The sequence below is a fragment of the Peromyscus maniculatus genome, chromosome 1 (assembly GCF_049852395.1).
Source record: "Peromyscus maniculatus bairdii isolate BWxNUB_F1_BW_parent chromosome 1, HU_Pman_BW_mat_3.1, whole genome shotgun sequence".
Classification (NCBI taxonomy): domain Eukaryota; kingdom Metazoa; phylum Chordata; class Mammalia; order Rodentia; family Cricetidae; genus Peromyscus; species Peromyscus maniculatus.
The window spans coordinates 208,247,752-208,272,936 of NC_134852.1; the positions used below are offsets into that span (position 1 = coordinate 208,247,752).

At 47.0% G+C, this 25,185-nt stretch overlaps 1 protein-coding gene across 3 annotated transcripts in view; it reads right to left on the minus strand.

The window, feature by feature from the left end:
• Positions 1-25,185, minus strand: part of Gpam (glycerol-3-phosphate acyltransferase, mitochondrial) — a 59,195-nt gene that overhangs the window by 5,547 nt on the left and 28,463 nt on the right. For 2 of the 3 annotated variants that reach the window (XM_076563309.1, XM_076563308.1), the window contains 17 exons: positions 24,229-24,322; positions 23,236-23,366; positions 21,531-21,653; positions 19,245-19,318; positions 16,234-16,347; positions 13,793-13,939; positions 13,130-13,226; positions 12,396-12,532; positions 8,221-8,320; positions 7,670-7,882; positions 5,801-5,914; positions 5,586-5,671; positions 4,536-4,651; positions 2,740-2,810; positions 1,808-2,072; positions 1,316-1,458; positions 210-287 (listed from right to left, as the gene is read on the minus strand). In XM_076563309.1, coding sequence (XP_076419424.1) covers positions 210-287; positions 1,316-1,458; positions 1,808-2,072; positions 2,740-2,810; positions 4,536-4,651; positions 5,586-5,671; positions 5,801-5,914; positions 7,670-7,882; positions 8,221-8,320; positions 12,396-12,532; positions 13,130-13,226; positions 13,793-13,939; positions 16,234-16,347; positions 19,245-19,318; positions 21,531-21,653; positions 23,236-23,337 — 1,980 coding nt within the window. In that variant the 5' untranslated portion in view covers positions 23,338-23,366; positions 24,229-24,322. Of the gene's footprint in view, positions 1-209; positions 288-1,315; positions 1,459-1,807; positions 2,073-2,739; positions 2,811-4,535; positions 4,652-5,585; positions 5,672-5,800; positions 5,915-7,669; positions 7,883-8,220; positions 8,321-12,395; positions 12,533-13,129; positions 13,227-13,792; positions 13,940-16,233; positions 16,348-19,244; positions 19,319-21,530; positions 21,654-23,235; positions 23,367-24,228; positions 24,323-24,979; positions 25,143-25,185 lie in introns of those variants that run through there. The other variant, XM_076563310.1, reaches the window with a different exon arrangement.

Sequence of the window (25,185 nt, forward strand, 5' to 3'; positions counted from 1 at the left end):
CACTTACAAAAGAAATCCAATATTAAACAACCCCAAGACTCTGGTGCCCATTTTTACTGTCCTCTTCTACCATCTGGACATCGGAGCAGAGCAAATGCATTTTGTTGGCTGAGATAACTGGTGGAAACACTGGTTTAAATAAATCATTGGCAGGAAAGAAAGTGAAGAAGAAGAAGGGAAATAAAGAAAACAAAGGCGGTGCCCCTCACCTCTGCCACGGTAAGAATGCCGTACTGGATGAACTTTCCTACCGTCTCGTGACAGACTTGGTGAAAAGTCTGGCAGGGCTGAAAAGAAAAGTCATCTCCAGGTGAGTGACCTCACACGTCTCTCAGAGGCTGCAGAGCAGCTGTTAGTCCTTCCAACCCACCGCCTCACCCACCCCAGAAAGGCCTCGGGTCTCTGATGTCCACTGTCTTGATAAATGGCCACGACAAGGCCAGAGAACGGAGCCCTTCCCAAGGGCAGTGCATGTAAGTGGTCCCAAGCACAGTCAGAGCTCTGGAGCCCAATGCCCTGAGTGGGGAAAGCCCTGGAAGGACCAGCTTCCCAGACCTTCAGGGGACTTCTGTCTCTTGTTCTACAATGCTCTCCACGCAGGAGCTATCTCACAATGAAGATGGTTTACACAAGTCATCAAAAGGAACACAACACCCCAATAACAAAAAATTCCCTTAAAAACTGTGAGGCCCACATTAGGAGCCCTATCTGCACACACCCTTCCTGATCCTGCCACCCAAGTGTCAACCACACACAAAAGGCATGTTCAAGAAGACCACATTCAAAATGTACATGCTCGTGAATGTCCCAATAATCAGTCATACAGGAGAAAAAGTACAGGGCAAATATAGATTCTACTTGGTTTTGAGAATCCAAAATCTGCTCACTACGCCTCAATTTAAACATCACTAGTGTAGGGATGTGATAAAATGAACACGCACACTTCACTTCTGAGCCTCTGAGTGTAGAAGCTGAGAAGGTGATCTCTCATCCACTTATCACCAGGGTTCCAACAGTCACACGTGGGTGTGCTAGCTACTGACACCCACACAGTACCTTCTGCACAGTGACTGTGCAGTGCCTGGGGTCTGACTGCCAACTCCCAGCAATCCCTCATGCCTCAGAGCCAGGGCACTGGGCACTTAGCCAGACACAAACCCAAACAGTCAAGGCCTAACTAGGTTAGTGGTCGCTAAAACTCCCAAGTGGAACAGAGAGGTGCAGCAACAGGACACGGAAGAGAAAGTACAGGTATTTCACACCTGCACGCACAGAATCAGGAGAGGATCGGAAGCATGGAGGAGCCTTCACTCACCAGAGAAATGGTGCCTTCGTTAGAAAGAAGGTAGCACAGGCTGGCCGCCTTCCGCACCAGCTGCTCCTGGCTGACCAGGCTGCTAGGGCCACCAGCAGACCCTCCCGAGCCCCTCTTGTTCAGAAGTGCATAAAGGCTGCAGGCTGCGGAAACACAAGGGATGGCAGAGTCACCAGTGCCATGCCGGGGACTCTGACATTACCACTAAAGCCGAATAACAAGTGAAAATAAGTCTGCAGCAGCTGGAGAAATGTAAGCAAAACCCCACAGAATCCCACTCTCTAAGAAGCTCTGGTCCTCCGTTCTCCCAACTCTAACTCACCTCCACAGTAACAACTGCAGCGCTGTGAAGGGTAACTTGGTGGGCAATATTTTCACTGGAGACTAAACCACAGTGGTGCATTCCCTCAAACAAGGTGCCGGCAACTAAACCAACCAGGCATCCCATGTGTTCCAGGCAAACCTCTGAGAACGTTTCCGGCCCTAACGTACCTATGATGGCTTCCATGATAAAGACGTGAAGTACCCCGTTGCTGTAGAAGTTGAGTTCGAAAACTGATGGGACAGTTGTGCTGGGGGTAATAAAAAATTCATCCTTCCTGCTAGTGTGGGTGATAGTGACACAGTTTCCCAGAAGCTGAATAGCATGCATGACGACATCTTCTGAATTCCCTGAGAATCCCAGGTCAAAGTCACGAGCCAAGACTTCCTCCTTCATCACAAAGAAGTCTTCCACCAGTGTGGAGAGGTGGATTCCCTACAGAGACAAAAGTGGACTGTGACAGCACAAAGCCTGATCTCCCCAGATTCTCCCCCTGCTGTGGCTGCCCTGCAGGCACACACAGGAACGGGCCCAGACCAGCGAGGCAAGCGGTAGGGAAGGCACTAAGAAGCTGCTCCCAGGAATGTCATGGGCAGCCGTCACATCACAGAACCCGAGCACAAGGGGTCACACAGGGAAGGAGACACAGTGTGAAATAGTGCCGAGTCTCAGTCGGGACCCGTTTCATTCACCTGCCGAGTGTTTATCTGGGGTCTATATACAGACCCCAGTCTGGTGTCAAGAGGTTGACAGTGAACATCCAAGTCGCGGTCTCTCCCGCGGCAGAGCTAACCAAGCCTACTGTGGGAGGGCAGAGGGGACTCTAACATACATAGCAAACTTGCTGGAAACTGCTCTCCACCAGAATGCATACTGTGTGTCACTGAAATACACCCACTTAAGTTAACTACACTAGAGCGGCCCCCTTCTGTTATATGCATTTACAGTCTGCCTCAATCTCATGTGAACTTCTTCCCTCACGGGGCTGGTGAACTCTGGGCAGGGCGCTTTCCTTCTGTCACGGTTCGTCGCACAGCCTCAGCCTAGACCAGGCTGCAAACACCCGGGCTTCCTCCTGAGCCACCAGAAGCATCCGACCTACCTGCCTGTGTCTGTAGAGCAGCAGGCAGGCCACGATGTGGGTGGACATGATAGCGCAGGACTTGCTGGCAGCTGAAAAGAAACAGAGCATCAGTGGGCCTTGCTCTAACTTAGGTGAGAGCTTGGAAGTACCTTAGCTTTCAACAGGAGCACGTGGAGCTAACCATGTCTTTCAATTCAGACCAATAAGATTAGGTCACTAAATGAACGTCTTTACTGAAATACCAAAACTCAAAATGTAGGCACACTCTGGAACTCAAAGGGGCCCTCCGCTGTGTGTGTTGGCATGCTATGGGCTAGCCTTATGTCCCTCTTCTTGTATGTCTCCATGTGCAAAATGAAAGTTCAAGAGCAAGGAAACAGACTTAAGTCATAAAATCAGGGCTCAAATTCTAACTTTTACACTAATTGATTTCATGACTTGGAGTGAATTCATAAACTGAGGAGCCTCCATTTTTAAAACATGGAGACACTCACTGGGTGGCAGGAAATGGCCAACGGCCTGGGAGACACTCATAGCAAGGATGCTCAGTATGCTTGCATTTCCTCTTTTCAGTGTGGCCCAGAGAAGCAGGGAGGGGGAGACATGGAGATACATTTAGAATACCTATGCTTTGGAACTCAGAACTTTGAATGTGTACAAAATTATCATCATATAGAGATATATGAAACAGAGTTGCCATTTCGGAGTCTTTTGAAATGACAGTGAATTTAGAAATACTTCACTCACAATTAAAGCTGACTCCAGTATTTGCAAAGAACCCGGCACCATTTTACAGCCATTAGGAAAAATGTTTATGAAAAACTTAAAAACACCATAATAAGTAAAAAATAGTTCAAAGCCACAAAATATTTTTAGAGACCAGACAGCAATACCACTGATTATCAGGAGGTCAATGTGCTATTTACTTCATTTCTGTTTCCAAACCTTTGACAGTTAGGAAGAGTCCGTTTGGGCATCTGTATCTGAGGTGTGGGACACACTATCATACATTCTTAAGGAAGAGTTCTCTGGGCGGGTGCGCACGCGCGCGCGCACACACACACACACACACACACACACACACACACACACACACACACGGAGGAAAAGCAGCAGCCACAGTGGGAGAATGGGAGACACAAGCTGAAGGACGGCTCCTCTGCAACACTGTCCGTAGGAGTGATGAGACCGACCAGAAGTGGCTCAGGAAATGGCAAGGAAAGCCAACGAGGGCTGAGCACCAGGGCACCACAGTGCTATCTTCAGGTCTTCAAGAGCCACTCCAATGCACAATGCTGCACTTGGAATTTAAGGACAGCTTGATGGTGGCTGGCTTACCCTCTGCTCAGGGTTAACCTGGGTACACAATTTGTGCACAGCTATTCCAGGACAGCAGCAGAAGTTGTCAGGGTGCAGAGGCACTAGGGGTTCCATCTGCATTCCCCACAGCTAACCCAGCTTTAGGATGGGGAGCCACTCAGGAGTTACTGAATTAAAAATATGCATGGGGTTAGAGGAGAGATGCCCAACTGTAAGCCCAGACAGCATGCCACACAATAGCTCGGGCACACAGTCCTAAGCATGTGTTAAGAAGCATGAGAGTCCCGGCATGGGGACTCTCTTACTGGACACCTTGGGTGTCCTGCTGTGCTTCTCAGACCCGACCCTCGCTGTCACTTTCCTTCCAGGGTCCCGATCACTACAGCCCATGGAAGAGGGGACGGACTCAAGAGGACTGCCCTGAGCACAGCCCGCAAGGCCCACACTGCTCCACAGTGTGAACTGGGGACAGCAAAGCGTGGAGCTCAGCTTACTGAAGAGGATGTGCTCGGCCAGGTTTGCAATCAGCCTTCTTCGGAAGGCTTCATCTCCCGAGTTTCTGGACTCATTACCGGATATGTCTTGATTTTCATCGGCAGCATCATTAGGTCTGAAAAGATTTGTAAAATCAGCCTCCTATAGCCCCACACTTCAACTGTATTTTTATTTTATTTTTTTGAGCTAGCATCTCATTCTGTTGCCCAGGCTAGCTAAAACTCACTATATAGACTAGGTCCTCTTTAAGCCTGCAGCTTTCCTACTGCTGGGGTGACACACACGTGCCACACCTAGCCCTGTGCTCACAACCCTGCCTCTCAACTGCTGGGGTGACACACACACATGCCACACTTAGCCCTGTGCTCAAAATATAGGACTAATTTCTAAATGTATGAATAGCTCTGATTACTACATATTTTAAATTGAAACTATAAACAGATCATTTATCTGGATTGTTTTCCTCTACAACATAGAGCCTAATATATTTTTTCAGACAGAATACTTTATTTATTAATGACTAAATAGTCTATTGATACATCACTTCCAAACTCACTGAAAGAAAGAATGCAGGAAGCAAGAGACCATGTTTTAGAACATCTGCAAGCTCCACATTTTACCTACTATAAAGGAAGGGCTCTAAATTACAATGCACTTTCAGTTCTGGAAAATTCAATTACTATCAAACACTCTTTTACAAATCTCACTCACTTAGAATATGCATAACCCAAGTGAGCCCCAAATAAATTCAGTTAAGACATTCAAAAGCATAAATCAAATAATCCAACAAGATTCACAAAATCCAAGAGGTTTGACTTGTAATTAGACAAAGCCTACATGGAGAGGGAGGGAGAGCGAGCGAGCGAGTGCCTTCCCACATCCTTTCTCCCATCAGGACTGTCACTGCAGTGAGGAAGGGAGTAAGAAGGAGCTGAGAGTCGGGACGGTCAGCACAGGGGCTGAGTCGGGACGGTCAGCACAGGGCTGAGAGTCGGGACGGTCACAGGGGTTGAGAGTCGGGACGGTCAGCACAGGGCTGCACACCCTACCTTGTAGGAAGGATCGCTGGTAACAATGCTTGCTCCAGAGAGAGGGGAGCAGACACAGGTTTCTGACTTTGGCTTTCTAAATACTCCTGGAAAAATTAAAAGAAAGGGGGAAAAAAAACCTTCATAACAACATATAAACTGTACTTTGGTCTTCAACAGTTAAAAGGAAGTGTCTGTGACACAAGCTTCAGGCCAGTGCTTTAAAAGCTTCTCACCTTCAAGGAGAACGGCTGTGCAAAATCCACTCGGACATACCCGTAGTTTTTCCGCAGCATTCTGATAACACCTCTCGCCACACTCCAAAGACTCTCGTTCTTCTTGGGCTTGCCCTAAACACAGCAGTAAAGGGGGGTGCTCAGCTGTGCTGTCGTCTCTTCTGGGGGCTCTCACTATGCTACCCAAATCTGCAACCCTGCAGCCCCACCCCAACTGCTCAGACACAGCCATGAGACACCATGCCTGGCTTAGGATAATTTTTAAATGGAAACTTGAGTTCTATCTTGGTAAAAAAGACAATGATAAGAAGGAAAAATGAGTGACTGGGAGCCAGGGTTGTCAACCTTCTGACTCTAAGTGGGTTGGGCCACATTCACAGCTGTGAATCATGTGACCCACAGGCACAGACTAGACACGCCTGACTGCTTCAACTGAAATCTGCCAGAAATCTCTAGTATTCAAAGATGCTCACAAGATACAGCCTCGTCGTTCGGGGGGAAACTGAGCAAACACGTAATGCTTTCCCTGAATTCGCAAAGCTATAGCTCCAGAACAGTGAAGGACAACTGACATCGTGCCCTGGAAACTCTCTCCAAGTACTAAGACTCAAAAAGGAGACGAGCAGAGGTGGGGGGCGCCAGCCAGCCTCACGGTGGCCTTTCCACTAACGAGAACGTTTTTTACAAAGTATTTTCTTCACAGGGCATCCCACACGGCACACACAGCGATGGCACAAACTGTCTAGAGTCATCAGCCAGCTGTAGTTCCAGGTCCATCCCTTATTCTTTAAGCCTCAGCTGTCAGGCATCCTAGAGGTTCTGACACACGGGAAGCAGAAGTTTTGAAACACACACTTTGCCCAAGACTTCCACACTATCAACAAAACTGGACTCCTCTGGCACCCCCACACCGCTGGTCAGAGTGGTCAGCGAGGAAACGATCTGGGAGACGTGCCTGATGTTCAGTGTCTATAAACCGAGCACACTCAGAATTACAGCTATCGCCCCTCCTCAGTACACACGTACCAAAGGGAACCCGAGGGCTCCAAGGGCAATGTGCTGAGACTAAGGAGCTTTGTGTGTGATCATTCACAATGGAACCTTCCCCTGTGGGCTCTGAACTGTACCCAGCAACAAGGCTGAACCTCACAGGTGCCTGCGCTTACACAGGTAATCAGATGCCAAAGAACCCCATACACTATTATTACTATTATTAATGTTGTTGTTATTTAGAGTTCAGCAATGGAGAAAACCATCTTTCATAAGAGGCCGGACAAGCGGCTCCCCTGGAGGGAGCTAATAGGAAAGGCGTGCGGAAGACTTGTGGGGTCCTGACATCTTTCCTTCTTCTGGGTGCTGGCTACACACGTGAGTTCACTTTTTGATGATCCAATCTATGCTTATGACTCATGCATCTCTTGGTAAAAGTTCACTGAAAAACTTGCTCCCTTTTCTCATATTAGTTTACAGTTGCTTTGCCAACATGACCCAGCCAGTCTTCAGGTTTCACTAATACTCGCTCGCTCATAATCAATCCATAGACCTCAGAGAGAGCAAAGCATAGATAACACCCCCCATAGTGGACATCACAACTCACTGACAAAGTGGCTTTTCACCTGCAATCCCATGATCAAGGCCAGCACTGACACATGTTCACATATATGTCCTAGCCCAGGGAAACACAGGAAACTCACTCACATGCTGACAGACAAGATGAAGGCAACTCACCAATGCCCACTCAGGCAGGTTTCAGATGGGCAACAAGAAGAGCCATGTTTAGCAAAATGCCACTCTTACCTAACGCTAACCGTTAAATATAAAAGCAAAGCTTGAAAGGCAAAGATGGCCTTGTGCAGGCTGGCTCCTTACCAACTGTTCACCGTTGTAGTGACCTTCGATTATCCGGTCGTAGGAGATGCCCACAGGAATGACGAGGATGTCAGGGATGGTGTTGGAGGACAGAGTATCCACTACCACTGACAACAGCCCTGCCCGAGCACAGGAGGTCTTCCCACTGCGGGAGCGGGTGCCTTCCAGGAAGATCTCCAGGAACTGCTGCTGCCGGAGCAATTCAACTATGTGCTGAGACAGACAAGAGAGAAGGAGACCTGGGCTAAGACCGTGTAATTCAGATGAGCTCACAACAGCTGAATCTTAAGATAAAACACAGGGGGAAATATAACTTCATCACTGACTGAACGTTTCCCCATATCCGTAACTGCAGAGCATCCCACCAAAGCTGTATTTGGGAAATTACAAAAAAAAAAAAAAAAAAAAAAAAAAAAAAATCACTTATATCTATGCAGCCACCTCCCAAATCAAAGAACAAATTTATAAAAATCCTAGTTCCAACACATCTCTGTTGCCCTCCTGTGACAGCTAACACTATGGTGTTGAGGATAATTAGAGGCCATACGCACCCCATGAAGTAACGCTCTATAGAGAATGTCTTTGCGTCCATCTGGGGTTTCATCGAGCCTCCTCCTTATGAAAAAGCCCCCAAGCTTGTGAATCAAGGTACTGCAAATGAGGGAATGAATGAATTATTTATAAGGAAAAATGTAAAAAGAAGACTCAAAGGTCAAGATACTCCAAAGCACTTTCCATTCAGAAAGAAACCCCATATATTGACAGTGTAAGTGCAGAAGCTCATTCTCCATGTTATTGACATGTTATTATTGACATGCTTCACCCATTCCTTGGCCTTTGGAGTAATGTTGTGTAACTTCTAAGCCACAAAGGAGTTCTAATGTGATGTCATCTGCAAAGGTTATGGCACAGCTTTGAAGATTTTGGAATGCTTCTAAATTTAAAAGTAGAGAGTCACTGCCTTCAGCTGTGTGCCCACTGGTGAGTCCACCAGGCTCTGACGGACGGCTCCGCCCAGTGGTCACACAGACTGGAGTCCTCCGGGATCCAGTGGACAGCTCTGTCCAGTGGTCACACAGACTGGAGTCCTCCGGGATCCACTGGACAGCTCCGTCCAGTGGTAACACAGACTGGAGTCCTCCGGGATCCACTGGACAGCTCTGTCCAGTGGTCACACAGACTGGAGTCCTCCAGGATCCAGTGGACAGCTCCGCCCAGTGGACAGCTCCGCCCAGTGGTCACACAGACTGGAGTCCTCCAGGATCCAGTGGACAGCTCCGTCCAGTGGTCACACAGACTGGAGTCCTCCGGGATCCACTGGACAGCTCCGTCCAGTGGTCATGCAGATGGGTGGCCCTGGTTAAACTAAATGGCTCACGGCCTGGACCGATGGTTCAGGAGTTGACAGCACTGGCTGCTCACTGAGGACTCTGGTTCAATTCCCAGCCCCCACATGGCGGCTCACAACCATTCATAACTCCAGGGGATCTAACATGCTCTTCTGAACTCCTTGGGCACCAGGCACACAAGTGATGCTTATACATACATGCAGGCAAAACATTCATACACATGAAAGAAATAAATCTTTAAAATAATTAAACATAAATGGGTCACACACAAAACAAAACAGGACTAAAAGCCATGAATTTAGAAAGGGGCTGACTGGTAGGGAGGGGGCAGGGGAAGAGAAGAGAGGTAGGAGGAAGGGAATAATCAGAATATCTACATACATCTATGAAACAAGATCAATGGCTGAGCATGGTGGTGCATGCCTTTATTCTCAGCACTCAGGAGGCAGAGATTAGGATTTTCAAGTTTAGCCTGGTCTACATTGCTGGTCAGCCAGAGCTACAGAGTAAAACCCTGTCTCAGAAGGGGCGGGGAGCGGGGGAGAAATTAACCAATAAAAAAATTTTTTAAACCCTGTTCATTCTTTCTAGACACGGGCCCATGGAAAATTTGTAAAGTGAACAAATATTCTTTGGAGAAATACTCTCAAATAACTAATGTATAAGAGGGTCCCTATGATAAGAAAAATTTTATCAAACTGAAATCAAATATAAGCATCTTTACAAAACAGGAAATGGCTGGAGAGACAGCTCAGCAGTCAAGAGCACTGGCTGCTCTTCCAGAGGACCTGGGTTCAATGCCCGGCACCTATGTGCCCTCTCAACCCTCTGTAACTCTAATTCCAGGGGTCAGACCCCTTCTTCCAGTCTGTGTGTTTAAAAAAAACAAAAACTAGAGCCGGGCGGTGGTGGCACACGCCTTTAATCCCAGCGCTCGGGAGGCAGAGCCAGGCGGATCTCTGTGAGTTCGAGGCCAGCCTGGTCTCCAAAGCGAGTTCCAGGAAAGGCGCAAAGCTACACCAAGAAACCCTGTCTCGAAAAACCAAAAAAAAAAAAAAAAAAAAAACTAGGTCCATTTGCACACGCAGGAAAAAAAGCAATTCTGCTTCCTCCCCCAAGTCTCTTTCTGCAACCCTGATAAACTTGGATATGAAGTTGAAAGTTTGTAATGAGATTTCCTGGATTCACAGCCTCCTCCTGGACTTTGCAGATGGAGTAATTGTTTTCAGATAGGCATGAGTATTGTACTGGTGTACACAGCAATATTATATTAAAATGTTAACATCTTCTGGTCTCCTCCTTAGTCTGGATATGGAAGTCAGAGTAAGATGTGGGTGAGGTGTATGTGTGAGTGAACAGTGTACCCTGAGATGTGTTTTGTCACTGTGGGAATTAAATGGGATAAAAGAAAACTGCAAACAGACAAGTTTGTCTACAGTCCGTCATATCTGAAGAAAAGGCAGGCTAAGCGATGGCTGGCATGAGTTCCGGAAGAGGAATGCTCAATTATGGGAAATGATAAACTTGACACTTAACAAGAAGCCTCACTGGAAACCAGATCAGAAGGGAATGAGTATGTGAGCTGCCTGACCACGGGAGAGCACCAGCAGAGAGAGAGAGTGTGTGTGTGTGTGTGCGCACAAGCACGCGCGCACGCACAAATGAAGCCAGAGCACAACCACAAGTGTCATTAATCAAGTCCTATCTACATTTTGGGACTGGATCTCTAACTGGCCTGAACTTGACAAACAGGCCAGGCTGGCTGGCCAGAAAGGCCAAGGTTCCCGGCCTCTGCCTCCCCAACACTAGGATGACAAGCCGACACCACCACACCCAGACTTTTCCACAACTCGGGTAGGTCTTCAAGCCTGACAACAGTTTACCAACTTCACCATCTCCCCAGGCAAGCTTTCTGACGATTTTCTGATTTAGCTTCTCTGTTCCTTGGTGCTGGTAGAGACGCCCTTGAGTGTGACATGGGTGTTCTAGTCCCTGGGGAGCCTATCTGTCCTGTAGGCTCCCACCTCAATGTCCCTGTCGGCTGTTTGTCTGTACTCCTGGTACATGCCGAGCTGTTGGACAGCGAGGACTGAATGTGTCTTGTCCATGCTTGCTCGAAGCTCACCGGGATAATTCCCACTGACTCTGCCGATGACGCCAGTCAGGCTGGCTGCAGCAGTCTGGGGACCAGGAGACTGAGGCCAGGACTCTGGATGCCACTGTGGGAGGCCCTGCCTGCCGGGCCACCAGCTCTTTGGAGTCTCTCTCTGTGATCACCCTCCTCACTCATGGGGTCACAGAGCTGGCCTCAGTGCTCTGTGCTGCTTGGAGTTACGAGTTCCATTCCTCAGCTCAACCCAGCCCTCACTGGCTCCTGAGTGACCTGACTTCGTAGACAGCAGATCCAGCCTCCTGCACCCTCTGCTGAGCCCCACATCTAGGAACTTAGTTCACTAATTCCTTTCAGTCTGCCTCTGCCCCCTCTCCAAGAACACGGCTGTACTTCTGATATAAGCCCTCATCATCTGCCTGAACTCTCACAACAGAATCAGAATTATTAATCTCTTCAAGCCCAGAATGGCCACTCAGCATACAGGTCCGAACTCATCAGTGTCCAAAGCCAGGACGGATGCCAACCTTAGCTTAGAGCTGCTTTGGATCTAGCCCTTACGATCTGTGCAGCTGCCACTCAGGCTTTCCTTGAGCTTCCTAGTACACACTCCAGCTTACCTACTTGTCCATCACTTTCCTACCACTGTGCTTTTGAGTCTCCGCCTTTGCACACTGTTCCCTTTGAGTGGAATGCCAGCAAACACCGTTTGTGTTTTATTGGATTCTCTACATCAGGAGGTCAAGGTAACAGCGGGGTTACTCTCAACCACCTCCATCTGTCGTGGGGCCGGCACCTAACCTCCTTTGACAGGTCTGGTACCATACCCCACCACACTGCTTTTTAACAGCCTTTCCTCCACCTGATAAACACTGTCCCCCAACTTTATCCAAGCACAGTCCAACATGTAGCCCATAGACAGAAATATGGTCATGAACAATGCCTTGTTTTGTGTACTAGCCAAAGGTTACACAATGAAGTATTACTCTTTTTTTTAATAAAAAAGGCTAATGCCATTTTTATAACATATCAAAATATAACACAACAAATCCCAAATTCAAACCAATCTTTTCTTTTTTTTTTTTTAAACAGAGACTCACTCACTATACAGCCCTGAGACCAGGAACTTGCAATGTGGCCCAAGATGGCCTAAAATTCAGAGATCCACCTGCCTCTGCCTCTCGAACACTGTGACTAAAGTCCTGTCCAACATGTCTGACAGAACAGGCTCTGTAATCCCTTGGATCTCAAACAACGCTGAGCTCACCTGAAGATGGGGATGTTGAGATTGTTGCCCGAGGCAATGTACGGCGCCTTGATGTTGTGGCAGAAGAGAATGAAGGTGAGCAGCAGGTAGTCGATGTGGGATCTGTGCACCGGCAGGAACAAGAGCGGCAGATTCGTCTAGGGCAGAGGGAGCGCCAACTTTAAAGCTCAGGTGTTAACGGTCGGTCCCACTTCACTGCGTTTTGGTTCCAGTCATTCATCACTGGCTAAGCAATGACTCACTCTCCACAAACATGCTCCAGCAATTCTCCAATGCCCGCATAGCTAGATGTAAGATCCACCACTACACCAGCAGCCACTAGTCAGGGGAGAATCTCTGAGAGTCCAGGCCAACCACACCTCTTCTGAGAGGCAGTCTTCATTATGAAAAGGAGCAGAGGCTTTGGAGCCAGGCTTGGTTTAAAACACTGAGAAAATCATTTACTCTCTGTGACTTTGGCCAATGGATCCCCCCACCTACGCCTCTATTTCCCTGTGTATAAAACAGGTATTGTGTGACCTGGTGTTCAGGTTGCTGCGAGGTAACTTATAAAAAGAATTCTATACATTTTTGATAGGCCCTGCTTCTCTCCCAAAATGCTACTGCAGTTATCACAAAGTGGGAAGCTTCCAAAAGGCTTCCAAAGCCTGACCGCACGGAGGAGATGCTCTGAGAGAGCTCACAGCACGAGCCACACACTCGGGAAACAGAGTGATGGGGCGCAGAAACCTCACCTCGGTTGCGGCTTTGACCATCTCCAGCTGACCCTTGTGAATCTGAATGTTCCAGAAGAAGCTGTTGAAGAGCTTTAGCAGCACCCAGCCAGTCAGCCTGAAGGAAAGAAAACGTCTGAATCCACACAAACGCAGGCAAACGTGCACAGGTTATAAATCTGCACACAGCTCACTCTTGCCTCCCAGCTTCTGAGCCTACGACCTAAAAGTGCTTGTAAATGACTTCATGTGTGCGCACTTAGGTTTCTGGACTGATGAATGAGTGTTCTAACGTAAACACACACTACTCACAGAAGTACCTCCTCACTGTGGACTATGAACACATTTTCCTCTGATAGCACTTAGTCCTTCGAAGGTGAACAGCCATGCTAAATTAGTGAGCAAAGGGACCCTTCTAACACATGCCACCACGCCCTGCAAGACACCAGACTCAGCCATTTAGGAACAGACGATACCCATAATAGAGCGGCTCCTGCCAATCAGCAGGGCAAAGTGGATCGAGGCCTCCACTGTGCTGTTTCACACCTGCGTGGGTAGATTTAACACTGAAATACACTAACACCTTTTGTTCGTATCTTGAGCTAGGAAAAGAAGCTCCAATGTTCTAATCTACTTGGTGGAAACACGCTGGCCTTGGCCTCCAGCCAGCCATCCCTTTACTACCTGATCATTCCTGGAGAGACGGTAGCAACCATTTCCTGCAGGATCTTTCTGGCTTTCTTTTTCACTTTCTGGATGGCTTTCGACTGCTGTTGGGCAGATCCATCCAGGTTCAACTCAGCAGCCACTTCAACAATTGCCTCTTCGACTCTGATTTGAAAGTAAAAGTCAGACAATGAAGCCGATTCTGTGTCACAGGACATATATGGTATATTCTAAACTATGGCTATAAATGAATAGGATGGGAAAACAGAATAAAATGTCCAGTCTTTAACATGCAGAAAAAAGTAGTTTAGTGGCAAAAGAGAAAGCTCAAGTGAGGACCATTAGCCCCTGTTGTCTATCACAACTGATGGCCAGGGCCTGGAAGGATGGCTCAGTGGTTACGAGTATGTACTGTTCATGCAGAGGACCTGAGTTTGATTTCCCAGCACCCACATCAGGCAGCTCACAACTGCCTCTAATTCTAGCTCGAATGGATCGGTCACCCCTCTGGCCTCCTCCTGCACAGACACATACTCATATATACATAAATAACAATAATAGTAAAAAAAATGGGCAACACATTCCTAAGCCAAAGAATCCCTTAGGAATCTGGACAGGCCTAACGATTTCACTCAGATTCACTGAGTGACTGCTATGGTATTTGAATGCCCCAGTCATGTTCCACTTTAGCAAAGGAAGGAAAAAGAAGGTTACTCCTGTGTACATAACCCAAGAGGGAGCATGTACTCAAAGAAGACACAAACTTCGTGAAAATGGCTTTACATAATCTAGTATAATAAACAAAGTAAAAAAAAAAAAAAAACTGCGACAAAAAGTCAAAGTAATGTATGGTTTTTCTTTAGAAATCATATCTGTCATTTCTTTATATTGTCACAACACTAGAACTGCCTATAAAACTCTCTGAGAAGCATTAAAATGGACATAACTATTTACTTTTTCTTTTTTCCAATTGAACCAGTCATTTTACAAGGGCAGAGCTCGGGATCAAAAGCTCCTCCCAGGCGGACAGGTCTGGTCTTGACTCAGAGCATGTCCACTACCCTAGTTACCTGGAGGTTTAACTAGACGGCATTTACTGCGGAGCCTAGGATGCTTCTCTGGGTCTCTAACGTGGTCTCTCCACTGCCAACCGTTCAGCAATTCAGCTAACGTGTTTTCCTAAGTACTTACTAAGAACCAGCACTATTGGGGTCGGAGCCAGAACCCCTGGCAGGCCTACAAACAAACCTTATGAACTCCAAGTTTCAGTCACCCCCATCTCTGGTTTCCAGCTACAGTGAGGAGGGCCACACCCAAGAGGTGAAGCAGAGAAACTCTCACCAAAGCTCCCATGCTTAAGGGCTCAGAAACTCACCTCGCAAAGTATGGAGCAAGCCGAACTTTAAATAAAGGTGAGTGGAATGCCTTGGAGTCTGCCCTACCTCCTAGCTCTCCGTGGTCTCCTGACTTAAGGCACTGGGAGGGGCTCTCTGGAACTCCCTTGTTTGACAGAAACTTCTCCCCAAAGAGACGAGAGTCTCCGAACCTCCTAGAATCCCGGTCAGCAAGCAGAGAGGGCTGCCGGGCTGGGACGAGAAGTCCCGGCAGCGTCAGGGTCATGTCACTAGTCTTCTGAGGAAGGCTCCAGCTACCTGGGCGAGCTAATCACTCTGTCCCGAGTGACGTTCCATGGCTCATTCCATCTCCCTCAACAGGACAACTTTGTCCCTGCTACTGATTTCTCTCGCTCACTCATTAACCCCTGCAGTTATTTACATCCCAAATCCCCTAAATCCCCTTGTTTCCTTTTCCCTACAGCTACTCCAGTTTCTGGCTGTGTTAGGCAACTGCTCCCCTGGACACTGGTACACATTAACGAAGGTGTGTGGCTCTTTTCCTTGGTAGTCTGCTGAGGTCGGCCTCCCTCACAGGTAAACATCTTCTCTGAGAGCAAAGGATCTTATTCTCCAAGACTGAAGCAGTGACCTCCTACTACAAGGACTTGGCCTTAGGCACTCAAAACCCACTAGACAAAAGACCAAGCACTCCTCTTTGGCTATCAAAACAGAGAATGGGTTGCCCCCAATAGTCAAGAAAACTGATGGGGACCCCTAGACCTATGTGCACACATCTCTAACATTAGCTCATGACTTGCCTTTCACATTCTAGAAGACTATTCAGTACACAGTCCATAAAACAGAACTGTCCACCTATATCACACTCCTCACCACACCTTCCTCTCCTGACTTTCCTCAATTTCTTTTGGGGTTTAACACTTACTGCTCGGAAATGCAAGCATTTCCCTGGGGGGGGGGAAGCAGAGAAACCAACAGAAGAGACTTAACTCGCACTCCCGTCCCACTGCCACACATCCAACCTGTCCCCGTCCCCGTCCCCATCCCCCGCCCCCGGCCCCCCCCCCCCCCCCCCCCCCCGTGTCCCCAGTGTCCCTCCCTCACCTGCTGCTGTTCAGGACATTCTCAGTGACACCGGTGGCAAACATGCCCTTGTGCACATCCCGCTCCTGAACAAAAAGGATGTAAGAGAGACGCCTTGCCAGCCATCCTCGGTGCCTGCAAAACACACACACAAACCTTCTCAGCAGGTACTCCAGCACACCTCCACTACAGCCGATGGTCCTAGAGGTCAGAATGCTACGCAGTCATTTTGACTCATAATTGCTTTCGTATATTCTCAGGTAAAACTGAAACTTCAGGGCTGGAGAGATGGCTTAGAGGTTAAGAGCATTGGCTGCTCTTCCAGAGGTCCTGAGTTCAATTCCCAGCAACCACATGGTGGTTCACAACCATCTCTAGTGGAATCTGATACCCTCTTCTAATATGCAGGCATACATGCAGTTAAGAGTACTCACATACATAAAATAAAAACCTAAAAGTTGGAAACTGTCAATGCTTAAATTGTCTTATTTTCCTGAATAGTAATCTAAATCTAAAAACAAAAGGGAAATTGACTTTCTCACTAGTGCTACAGAGGCAAGCAAGTGGGGTGTTGGCCGTTAGCTGTGTTTGGGCAGGGGTAGGCAGAGGTGTGCACAGCTTAGAGCTACAGCTATACGCTACACAAAGCAGACTTGGAGGTCTCTTCCCAACACAAAGGGCCATTTTCTTTATTAAAGCATTCTTCCAAGATAAGCCCTGCGTCTCAAAGTGAATTAAAAGCTAATCAAAGCAAAGACATCCAGCTTCTGAACATCTCTATTTTTCCACTGTAAACACACATCAGGTCTATCTAAGGGAAAGCGTATACTCTTGTAGGTGACAGCAACTATGTGGGATTGGCTGGGGGTTCACAGAGATGGGTTTTGGAATAAGAAGCTATGCATCTCTCTGTGTAATGATTTGAAACCATGTATGACAATGGCATACGGCAACATTATTATTATTTCCTCCACAGTGATACTGACAGCAGATTCAAACATGAGGTCAATAACTCTGAAAAGAGGCCAAGAGTGACTGTCTGTGAATAACTTCTCCTTTCCTGTCTCCAGCTTCAGAAAGGTTAACTCAGCGTGTTGCAGTCTCGCTAAACCCTGTTCAGTGAACATGTTCAGATGATTACTACAACCAAAAGCCCACGCGCTCTCTGAAAGCCTGTGCAGTCTACTGAAACATGGCATCTGTGTGGTGTGAGTGCGGGTGCGTGGACACCTGAGCACGTGAGAATGTGCCAATGGACCTGGGGTGTGCAGGACAGTGCACACCCGTGCTCTCAGTTTTAGCTTTTGTCACTGAACACACAAGCAGCTGCACAGGCAACATGCTTCAGGAAACAGTTTGGGCCACTGTCAAGTCGGTGTCTTAGAAACTGCTCAAATCAGGGCTAACGGACAAAACTTTTGGCTTCCTATGTAAAATGTCTACTTATATGAAGAAGAAACTGTTTCTTAGGACCACAGTCATGTCAACTAAGAAAGGAAATAAAAACAAATTTCATGGACCAGTCTTTCCTCTCTGCTTTAAATTTAAACCAAGAAGACAGAGAGGAACCTGAGAAACGGAAAGAAAATACTTGGATTTGGACTCTGGTTCCATTACAAAGGCAAACTTTAACACAAGCAGGACTCGTCACCCTCACACAAGACCCTCTTCACCTAGTGAAGGGCAGTGCCGTCGGGGACCAGATCCACACACTGCATTCTTGGATCACCTTGCACAGAATTCCAAGCATTTCTCATCACCAAGAGCACCTCTGCCACCCCGGGCACTGTTCGGGCGCTGTTCTTAGAACCGTCAGGACTGGTGGTGTCTTTGGCTGCTGTTTCTCTGGCGTCACACATTCTTCTAACTTTCCCTTATCTGCTTGTCATTCATACAGCAAAGGCCCTTTCTCCCTGGCACCTACCAAGTCCCTATGTACTGGAATTTGGAAGTCAGAACTCATTTTTTAAATTATCTTCGGTAAATAAATCGAAGAACATTTACTGCATGGAGGGGACCAAGAGGAGGGAGAAGGACAAACGGAGAGTTGAATCTGAGCACATTACAGTGATGTACATCATGCAAATATAACGAAACTCGCTGTTCTGTACAACAGGTGCTCACTAATAAAAGGGGGCATTTACTCAGGACCGAGTATGTTCCAGGACTCTACAGAACGGAGTCTATGGAAGATTTTTAATCACTTGTTTCTTAAATTCCTGTGTTGGTGTATGACTGCACGCATGTGAGCATACATGGCAGTCAGAGCTGACCTCATGTATGACTGCACGCATGTGAGCATACACGGCAGTCAGAGCTGACCTCATGTATGACTGCACGCATGTGAGCACACACGGCAGTCAGAGCTGACCTCATGTATGACTGCACGCATGTGAGCACACACGGCAGTCAGAGCTGACCTCATGTATGACTGCACGCATGTGAGCATACACAGCAGTCAGAGCTGACCTCATGTATGACTGCACGCATGTGAACATACACGGCAGTCAGAGCTGACCTCATGTATGACTGCACGCATGTGAACATACACGGCAGTCAGAGCTGACCTCATGTATGACTGCACGCATGTGAACATACACAGCAGTCAGAGCTGACCTCAGGAGCCCGCACTTTCCTTCCATCACTGGTGCCAGGAGTCAGCCTGGGGAGGTCATCAAGCTAAGCCACCTCATCGGCCACATTTATGTTTTTGAAGCATGAAACAGTTACAACATACCATGCGACATTCAAACCTTTATCCCTTGTCAAAGCAAAAGTCAGTGTCTGGATGTGTTAAAGAACACCACAGGTGACAGCTACCCCACATGGGGAGGCCTGAGAGCAGAGCAGCAATGAACTGGGCCAGGCCTCCAGCGCCTGTCCTGCTTCTGATCTTTAGAGGAACTCGCGTGTATCAAAGGCTCACATTCTATCCACTCTAGAAACCACAGGTATATCTTAAAGTATGCTAATTAGCATTACAGAGTTTTACTTCTAAGACTTAGTGGAAGTATAAAAAAATGTCTTTTTACCTTGTATGAGTTTCATTGATATAAATAACGTTCCGCAAACCCAGAGATGGGATACTGGGGTTGAAAAACCTCTCCTATAACAAAAAAAAAAATGAATGTACACATGAATTCCCAGCTGGATTAATGGTCATGAATCCCAATAATGTCTCTAGACATTTCAAATTCAAGCATAACAGTAGGAATTGCTGCTTCAAAACTTACAGAATGAAGAAAATACATGTTTTATTAAATAGTACTTTTTATACTTTAAAGATAGTCCCAAACTCAGTTTTAACTTTGAAACCCTAAAACCAAAGGCCATGGTATCTTTTCCCTTTCCCATCCCCTCTCCCTCTCCTACAGAGCAGGATCTACAATCAGCCTCAGTCACAGAGCAGGACCTATAGTCAGCTTCAGTCACAGTCACAGAGCAGGACCCACAGTCAGCTTCAGTCACACTCACAGAACAGGACCTATAGTCAGCTTCAGTCACAGTCACAGAGCAGGACCTATAGTCAGCTTTAGTCAGTCACAGAGCAGGACCTATAGTCAGCTTCAGTCACAGTCACAGAGCAGGACCTATAGTCAGCTTCAGTCACAGTCACAGAGCAGGACCCACAGTCAGCTTCAGTCACAAAGTCACAGATTTCAGTGGTCCCCAAATTCAAACAAACTATTATCCTAAATACCACAGTTACTGTTGAATTAAACCCCTCTGCACACAAGACACATGAAATTTACCCATTATGTGGGGAAGAAAATTGAGGCTGCCAAAACCTGAGCATTCAGTCTCAGATATTTCCATTCTCTAAAACAACTGAACACCTAATAGTCACCTAAAAGTACACCTACCAGTCACTCTCTTTACAGGAGATCTTAAAAGGACAGCCTAGCCCTTTAACGATCAAAACAGTAAAAGTCCAAAAATAAATGCAAAAAAAAGTGTCAACAAGATGTAAAAACTACTGCAATGAAATCTCTTCATAAAAAATTAGGTTTTCAAAGAATGGATGTCAAATATTAAGAACTATAAAAAAAAAAACTTTCTAGCCGGGCGGTGGTGGCACACACCTTTAATCCCAGCACTCGGGAGGCAGAGGCAGGTGGATCTTTGTGAGTTCGAGGCCAACCTGGGCTACAGAGCAAGATCCAGGAAAGGTGCAAAGCTGCACAGACAAACCCTGTCTCAAAAAACAAAAAAACAAAAAACTTTCTAACAAATTATTTAAATGAACATAAGGAGGAATTCAAGTTCAATGTAGTTCCATCCATTACTACCTCTACACAAAAAGCAACAGCCTGTTACAATATACCCAACTCAACCCCAGGCCACAGCCTCACCACCACCAGTAATTCCCTATGCAGCTCTGGCTGACAGTAGACTCTAGCACTGTAGGTGCAGTACTGTGGTGTAGGGCTGTAGTGAAGGCATTGCCTTGTGATCAAAATTAGAACTAGGTGAGAGGCCAGTCTACAAAGAAAAGCCACGTGGCCTTCTATTTAAGCTTTGTTTCCACTGTCCTCTATATGCAAACTGGCCTCACTCCTGGACTGGCATTTTCATGCTCCTGCCGTTGTAACAGAGTCCTGTGTTAAGGCACTTATACTTTAAAAGGAGCATCTCTAACAAGCCATTCTTGAGCAGACCTGGATGCTGCATAAGAACTGCTCCGGCTCTGTCTGGATCTCACCAATGTTAACAAAGCCATCTAGGCCAGGCTCAGAACTGTACCGCCTGCCAAGCCAGTCTCCAGTAGAGAATTCACCCAGCACAGTCAGCCATTCACACAAGTTCTAAACAACCTCTGTAAACGACAGTTTCCGATTCCTAAATATTTGGTCCATCCCAAGAACAGCTTAACAACTAATACAATCTTTCAAAACCCTAACTCTGCTCAGAACAGTAGGGAAGGAAATACTAGGGTTGTTAACTCATCCCTCTACCAAATGCCATTAGCAGCTCACCTTTCACCCAGTCGGCTCTTCTCAAAGAACAAGGAAGGGTGTGGCATGCTTATCGCTCAACAAAATAACAAAAACCAAGGACATTTTTGGAGGCTAAAAGTCAGCACCCAGCAGGTATTGAGCACTACTCCATCAACGCTATGGATGTTAACTCAAAGTAAAATCTACTCTCCCCCTAACTGTGGACCAACATTATTGAATAAATGAATTAAGTCCATTTCTTTACCTGAAATGTTTGACTTATAAACTGGGGTCTTGGTTCTGAAGGAGTCAAATCCATTAAGACCAAAGAACAAAATCCACAAAACTGAAGCCCTCTGTGATGAGCAGGGGAGTTCTTACCCAGCTCTGTGGCGTGCAGGAGTAGCAGCACCTTCCCACAAACGGCCTCTTCCGGCTCATGAGGCTCTCCTTCCATTTTAACGTTGCAGATCTGAAGAAGGTAGGTTTGAACCCACAGTCACCCTGATAAATATAAGGCAGAAACTGTGTTTAAATGGCATCAGAACTGTTCTCATCCTCTTGGTCTCTAAAACTAAGATATTTCAAATAAAAGAGAAAATTATGCTGTCTTTTTCTTTGGGCAGTATAATTACATGTGCATTGAGTGTTTTCATGTAAAGTATCTTGCTCCAACAATCATCACTTAGAAAAAAAGTTTGTTACATAAGAAAAAGTTGATTTCCTAAAAACATAGTTTGTAACAGTTGCTAACTGCTGGATACAGCATTCACAGGTTTTGTCACAGTTTTGATGTTCACCAAAGGATGAATGGATAAAAATATGACATACATATTACCCAGTGGAACATTATTCAGTCACAAAAAGGGATGAAAGGCAGAGAAGCCTGAGTTATGTTAACAACAGCCAGGCACATAAAGGCAACCACTGCCATTCTTACATGTGTACGCTGAAAATGTTGGTAAACTAAGTAGCAAAGGTCAAAGGGGCTTCTGACCGTGGGATGCAGAAATCAGACTCCTGAGTCCCTGTGCTCAGTCAGCCTTGAGCCCTTCCAAAACACTCCCACACGAAAACTATGAAGGCCTGACACAGTGAGCTGTTGCTCTTGCCATAGTCAGAGGAAAAACAAAGCATGCTTAATGGCATTGTTACCAAGAGCATTTAAAGCTGGAATGTGAAGCAGAGACAGTTTGACTAGAGTCAAACGCTGTTCAAGTGTGTCCAGATTCCTCTTTAACTCCAGGTGTGTTTATTGTTCAGATCTCACTGATATGACAGTCTTTAAAAAACCAAATACTGTTATAAAGTTGTGTTGAGGTTTTTTTGTTTTGTTTTGTTTTGGTTTGGTTTGGTTTTTCGAAACAGGGTTTCTCTGTGTAGCTTTACGCCTTTCCTGGAACTCACTTGGTAGCCCAGGCTGGCCTCGAACTCAGAGATCCGCCTGCCTCTGCCTCCCAAGAGTGCTGGGATTAAAGGCGTGTGCCACCACCGCCCGGCTATGTTGAGGTATTTTAAACACCCCATGTACTTTGAAATAGTAACACAAGAGAATGCATGCTTGTTTAATAGCAAGTTTCCTATTTCTAATGTTTTTAGAGTTCATTTCCATTATAAAATTCATGCTTACTAAATATAAGTTGTGGAGTAGATACTGAAAAGAATTTGTAAGCACACTACCCAAAACAATGGTTATTGTTTATGCCTCCAGACAAGTGATTTGCTTTTTTTTTTTTGGTTTTTCGAGACAGGGTTTCTCTGTGTAGCTTTGCGCCTTTCCTGGATCTCACTCTGTAGATCAGGCTGGCCTTGAACTCACAGAGATCCGCCTTCCTCTGCCTCCCGAGTGCTGGGATTAAAGGCGTGCGCCACCACTGCCCATGATTTGCTTTTTAATATAATCACTATTTTGAAATTTTCCATCCAATTTTTCTTCCCAATTAATACTATCAAAAATTTTAAATTATTCTTAGGTTGCAAAAAACACCACTTCTAACAGCTGGAAGCAGTTTCTGTGATGATTAATCTCTACTTGATATAAGGCAAACAGTTCAGTAAATTGTTCTGAAGTTTCTCTTCAGCTTACCCAATCCTCACTCGTGTGTTTACATCGGCCAAGGCTGTATTCTGATGAATTGGGCAGATAAGAAACGTCTATTGTGCCAAGCGTCACTGAAGACTCATCCATGTCACAATGTGGAAGTCCCAAATCATGTGCTGTAAAAAATAAGTACTATTCAAGGAGGCATCCAGAGACTTCATGCCAGGTCTGAAAATGCGGATGTCTACACCATTCTGCTTGGTAACAGGGTATCAAATGGAATGACAGGTTCCTAGTGCCGTGAGTCGCTGCATAAAAACCCTAGGCTGGTGGTGGAGTGCTTATCTGGCCTGATGACCCCAGAGGAAAAAGTCAATATTTGTATACTAGTATTTCCTGAACATACAAGGATACAACATCTGTACCCTTCAGATTCCTGAGCAAAACTGCCATGAATATCACTTGTAAGAATGAAAGGCTTAATGCTGGTATGCAACAAATAATTATTGAACTTTGTTAATAATTGATAATTCCTGAGAGGATGAAGACATAATTTTTTTATTATTCACTTATGAATATGTGTGCATGTTTGTGCATATGTATGAGTGCCTGAGGAGGCCAAAACAGGGCATCAGACCTCCTGGAGCTAGAGTTCCAGAGGGAGCTCGAGTTCCAGGTAGTCAGAAGGCACCTGGTGCAGGTGCTGAGAATCAAACTCTGGTCTTCTGAAAGATCAGCAAGCACGCTTAACCACTGACCCATCTCTCCAACTACAGCATAAGCTTACTAAATACAATACACGTCATATGTCTGAGTACAACTTTCTTATACAATCTTTAATTATTTTAGCTGTAGGCTATTTCTCACATAGCATTAGATTCTTTTTGTAAAATCCAAAGATCACCTTCAGTTAAGTGTTCTCTAAAGGGAACACTTGGACTCTTTACAATCCCCACGTGGATTTATTCCAGTAACTGTTTAGCCTCAAAACACCCGCAACTACATAAGCTGACACCAGAGACCCATAAAGCATAGCACCTGGAGGGAAAGTTCTTCTGTAGCATAAAGATTCGGCCCTCGGCTACCAACTTCCGGTCCAGAATGGCCACACAACAGGGGAACACGCTGCTGCCTGAGGAAAAAAAAAAGAGGCGATCAGAGGAGGAAAAGGAGGCTAGTGCCAAGTGAAGTCCCCGCCTTGCTCCTCCCGCCCCACAGAGTTTACCCGAGGTCAAGGCAGATTTTTTTTTTTTTTAAACAGGAGAGGGGAGGAGAATTTTAAAAAGAAAAAACTAAAATCCCAAAGGGTACAGACAGCTGTGCTGAGCAGGGCAGAAAAACAAAATCTGACAGTCGGACACAGGCAGAGGCAAGCGGGCCGGCCCCCTCCGGAGTTCAAAGCCCCGGCTGCACAGCCCGCGTGTCAATCTGGACAAGTTAGTTAACTGCTGCGCCTTGCTTTTTCCATCTGGCAAATGAGCAGCATTAACCCGACTCGACTGTCAGGGCTGCAGGGAGGGCAGGGGTCTCCATAGCACGCCCAGGACAGCGTGGAGTGCACGGCGCTCAGTCCCACCGCGCGTGGCTGCTGTCAGCGAGCGGTCCCCAGAGCCAGCTGCTCGCGGAGCGCCCCGTGGCCTCAGTTTCCCCGGGGGTCAGAGACGACAGCCCCGCCGGTGCTCCCACGGCAGGCGGGTCCCGCGGGCATTCACGTGCCTACCCACCCCGGAGCCCGGGCCACTGCATGGGGAGCCCGGAGGCGAGCCCGGGCAGAGGGGCGCCCACGCACCTGTCCCCGCGCTCGGGCCCAGCGGCGTCCCGCAGCCGCAGCCCACACCGCGTCCCGCAGCCGCAGCCCGCACCGCGCTCCGTTCCACCAGCCCCGCAGCTCGCGCCGGGGCGCCCGCAGCTGCCAGCGGTTCAGCTCTGCGCCTGCTGCAGCGGCGCGCGGCGGTGACGCAAGCGGCGCGCGGCGGTGACGTCAGGGGCTGCCGG